Source organism: Mytilus trossulus, chromosome 2 (genome assembly GCF_036588685.1).
Source record: "Mytilus trossulus isolate FHL-02 chromosome 2, PNRI_Mtr1.1.1.hap1, whole genome shotgun sequence".
Taxonomy (NCBI): Eukaryota; Metazoa; Mollusca; class Bivalvia; order Mytilida; family Mytilidae; genus Mytilus; species Mytilus trossulus.
This window is the reverse complement of record NC_086374.1, coordinates 85,350,878-85,355,733: the sequence shown is the minus strand read 5'-3', so window position 1 is coordinate 85,355,733 and position 4,856 is coordinate 85,350,878. Positions and strand designations below refer to the sequence as shown.

Genomic DNA, 4,856 nt, shown 5'->3' with positions numbered 1-4,856 from the left:
AAGCACAAAGAAGAGTTATTCAAGGAGATTGACACGCGAATTGGTGCTAAAGAAGTTGAAAGTGTTCCTCCGGTAAAACAGACTCCTAAATTCAGGTACGACGGTAATGAAAAGCAATTTAGTTTTAACGGAGAACGTTTAACAGAACTTGAAAAGACCCTCAAATTCATAGAGAAAGATTCCCCGGCTTTAGCCATTCAGTACCTAGAAAAGAGCATAAAGGCCCTAAAGGAAAGAAATAAGCTTCTTCGAATAGCCGACAAGTACGGGTGGGACGTAGTGGACGAATATATAGACGACCCTATTACAGAGGGGACCGACGACGCAACAAAGTTAAGACAAGCCGACTACCGGGCCAAAGCTAAGAGACGTAACAAAGTAAGCACCCGTCCTGTTCCTTATATTCCAGAACCAGAGAGTCTCCTAGTTCCTCAAGATGAGTCTTTTCGTAAAACTTCATCAGCATCTACAAGAGAAGTATCTAGAAACTACAAATACCCGGCTGCCCAAGGATCACAAACCCGCACAGGACCTCGTACCGGTATCTACAACCAGAATGAGTACTTCACCAGTTCACAACCAACAGACAGGTGTTACTACTGCAATGGAGAGGGTCACTGGGCCTATCATTGCCCAAAGAGACGGAGGTTCCAACCAGCCGAGACCAGTGGTTCTTCAGGAGCAAAGTGATGAAACAGTTAAGTACAATTTATCTCCTTTTATAAGTCACGATCAAGATTTTGAATTTGAGTGCTCCTCAGCCAGCTCGTTTAGAGTAGATAATTTACGGAGAAATTTAGATTTTTGGAAATATACTTTAAATGCTAATAATTTTGTTCTTAATGTTGTCGAATTTGGATACCTAATACCTTTTTACAAATTGCCACCGTCAGCTTTTTTAAAGAACAACAGTTCAGCTGTAAAACACACATCTTTTGTTGAGTCATCAATTATAGAATTATTGTCAACAGGTGTGATTCGTGAGGTGAAAGATCACATTCCTTTTATCGTTAATCCGTTATCGGTGTCAGTTAACGACTCAGGTAAAAAGAGATTGATTTTGGACTTGAGGCACGTTAATAAGTTTAACGAAAAAAGAAAATTTAAATACGAAGGTGTTACTGAGGCTTTGCAATTTGTATCAAATCCAGGATTTCTGATAAAATTTGATTTAAAGAGTGGTTATCATCACATTAATATACACGAAGATCATCAAAAGTTTTTAGGTTTTTGTTGGGTTTTCCCAACTGGCCCCCGTTATTTCGTTTTTAGATGTTTACCGTTTGGTTTGTCTACAGCTGGTCACGTGTTTTCTAAAGTGTTGAGGCCACTAGTTAAGCACTGGAGATCACAAGGTTATCGTATGATCATATATTTAGATGACGGTTTGGGGATTGAGTCCTATTTTGAGGATTGTGTGAAGCTTTCTAAGGTCTTAAAGCATGATTTATTGTCAGCAGGTTTTTTCCTGAATCATGAAAAAAGTATTTGGGACCCCACAAAAGTTTTAACTTGGCTTGGGTTCCGTTGGCATTTGGACACTTTTAATTTAGAGTTACCTGAAGATAAGATTGAGCGTTTTAAATCTACTATAGACGATATTTTTAGCAATATCAATAATATAACTGCTAGACAATTAGCACGAGTTACTGGCAAGATCATTTCATTTATTCCCAGTTTTGGAAACATTTGCAGAATAATGTCTAGGAATATGCTCATTCTTATCGCCGCTAGCGATTATTGGGAATTTCACATTCAGTTAACCGACGAAGCTATTTTTGAATTAAACTTTTGGAAGAATAACTGCACATCACTTCCCAGGAAATCTCTCTTACCCGTTTCATTTTTGCCAGATAGAATTGTCTTTACTGATGCAAGTGGTTTCGCTTGTGCGGGGTTTGCTGTTGAAACGTCAAATAAAATTGTACATAAAATGTGGACTCCCGACGAGGCAAAGAAAAGCTCTACATTCAGAGAACTTTCAGCAGTATTTATAACCCTATTTTCCTTATTGCCCGATTTTCAAAATCGTATGGTGAAAATTTATACGGACAATCAAAATGTAGTTAAAATTGTGCAGGCTGGGAGCATGAGATCAGAATTACAAGACATCGCTTTGAAAATTTTTAATCTATGTATTCGTAATTGCATATCCCTTGAAGTAGAATGGGTTCCCCGTGAGCTTAACACTACTGCAGATTTTTACAGTAAACTGTTTGACTTTAATGACTGGTATGTGAATGATGTGTATTTCAAGTATTTTAATTCTTTATGGGGTCCGTTCGATTGTGATGTTTTTGCCGACTATAACAATCACAAGTTACCGATTTTCTTTTCGGCGTATTGGTGTCCAGATACTAGTGGTGTTGATGCTTTCGGGTTTTCGTGGAATACTTATAACTGTTGGTTAGTTCCCCCTGTTCACCTTGTTGGTAGAGCATTAAATCATATGTTAATTTGTAAAGGAAAGGGTACTATCGTTGTTCCGAAATGGACCTCGTCATGTTTTTGGCCTTTATTGTGGTCATCATCGAACAACCAATACAAATCTTTTGTAAAGGATTTTGTAGAGTACGTTAAACCATCTGGATTTTTTTGCCAAGGTTCGGATAAAAATAGCATTTTCATTCATTCTCCATTAACTTTCAACGTTCTTGTTTTAAAGATTGATTGTAGTTAAATCCGTAAGTATATCACTCAATATCCATTTAAATATTTATTTATTTTTTATTAGTTTTATTTGTATTTTTTGTCGGGTGTTATACTAGTAGTTTCAAACCAATCCTGTTTTGGTATAGTAGTTATATAAAAATTATTTTGCGACACGCATTTGTTGAGCATACTTATAATTGGAGTTATGCATTAAATACGCATTTTATAAGGTATGGAATCGTTTATACCGTTGTTTGCACTTACCAAAGTCCCGTTTGGGCATAACTTAGGTTCATTTATTATATTTTATTCTATGTCAGAGATAAGTCCCGATTGGGCTCTCTCGTGTGCATATATGAGTCCCGTCTTGGGCATTATATTGATTTATTCTTTATTTGTGTTTTAATGGAGAGATAAGTCCCGTTTGGGCCCTCTATCACATTAACATAAGTCCCGTTTGGGCATTGTATTGTTTTATTTTGGAGAGATAAGTCCCGATTGGGCATCTAGCACGTATACATCAAAGTCTCGTTTGAGCATTATTCTGTTTTATTGTGTTCGAGATAAATCCAGCTTGGGCCTCTAGTTTGCATGAGTTATGTCCCCTTCGGACATCAAGGTATTTTATCATGCATTGTTGAATTTTACAAAGGAGATACTTCCATTTTGGCACTCTCAAAATGCCATTTAATTTAATGATTTTCTAATTTATATTAATACATTTAATCCGTTAATTGTATACTTGTAAATCAAAATTGAGAGTATTTTGAATAAATTCTTTTACATATAGTGCTTCGCTATATGATTTTTTTTAAATCAAATTAATTTCATTTAAATTTATTTTTCAGTTTAGATTCAAACATTCACATTGGGAATCCTTAAGGCATTTTTCTAATCCTGACTTGAAAGCTCTAACAGTTTCTTTGTGTTCAGTAGTAACTGCTTCAAAAAGCGAAAATACTTTGAAGAAATATAAAGGATATTTCAAAAGATTCAAATACTGGTGCTTAAAGTACAATCTACCGTTTTTGCCTACCACTGTGTGTACAGTTGCTCTTTATCTTAACTATTTGATACAATCTGGAGTTTCCACTGCCGTTTTAAACGCAGCATACTATTCAATTAAGTGGGAACATGATCTGAATTTATATGACAGTATATTAAATGACAAATTACTAGACATGGTATTAGAAGGTGGTATAAGATTGTTATCTAAACCTTTGAAAAGGAAAGAACCCATCACCCCTACGATTTTGAAGAGTATTATTGCAAAATTCGACAAAAATGACAATCTGCCAGGGTTGAGAATCTGTGCTATGATGTTGTTAGGGTTTTCCGGGTTTTTAAGATACGATGAGTTAGCACACATCCGATCTTCTGATTTAACGTTCAACGATTCTCATCTACAAATAAACATTCAAAAAAGTAAGACTGATAGATATCGACAGGGTAACACTATTTTGATTTCTAGAACTGGTACAGACCTTTGTCCAGTTGCTATGCTACAGAAATATTTTCGCGTTGCAAGTTTGCCAGTTGGGAGTGAAGATTACATCTTCAGAGCTCTTTCATACTTCAAATCTATTGATAAGCATAAACTAGCTTGCACGAATAGGCCGCTTTCTTACACTCGAACTAGGGAAATTATTTTAAACGCGATTTCTGAAATAGGCCTGAATAGTTCTTTATTTGGTTTACATAGTCTAAGGAGCGGGGGCGTTACAGCAGCTGCTAGTAATTCTGTTCCCGACAGGCTTTTGAAAGCTCACGGTAGATGGAAGACAGACAAGGCTAAAGATGGTTACATAAAAGAAAAGTTAGAAAATAGACTTAAAATTTCTCAAAATTTGGGATTATAATTATGTGATTAGAACATCCTTCCTTCCTTTGTTTTTGTCGAAACTGATCAGTACAATTTCTCATCCCAAATTGCTTTTTGTTTTATTTATATATAATTAAGACAATTTTTATGTTCGTATGAGTACAGCGAAGAAGAACATAAACATAACTATTATATACAAGATCTATAATTACTGTTAGGTATGTTTTCATACTTTAACTGTACAAACACTGGTTTTTATAATGTCTTCCAAACGCCATCCAGTCCAAAGAATTGAGCTGTAAGGATGCATTGAATTTCTTTAAGAATTACATAATTCAATACGTATAAAGTAGTACATTGAAATTACTTTGAATTATTTTGT

General features: G+C 35.3%; 1 protein-coding gene across 1 annotated transcript; it reads left to right on the top strand.

The window, feature by feature from the left end:
• Positions 1 to 3,833: 3,833 nt before the first annotated feature.
• Positions 3,834 to 4,511, top strand: LOC134706050 (uncharacterized). The gene has a single exon (XM_063564759.1). The coding sequence runs from the start codon at positions 3,834 to 3,836 to the stop codon at positions 4,509 to 4,511; it is 678 nt and encodes a 225-aa protein (XP_063420829.1).
• The last annotated feature ends 345 nt before the right edge of the window (positions 4,512 to 4,856 follow it).

Bases quoted from the DNA above. Each gene is read 5' to 3' on its own strand.
- LOC134706050 (XM_063564759.1), top strand. From the start codon at position 3,834: ATGGTATTAGAAGGTGGTATAAGATTGTTATCTAAACCTTTGAAAAGG.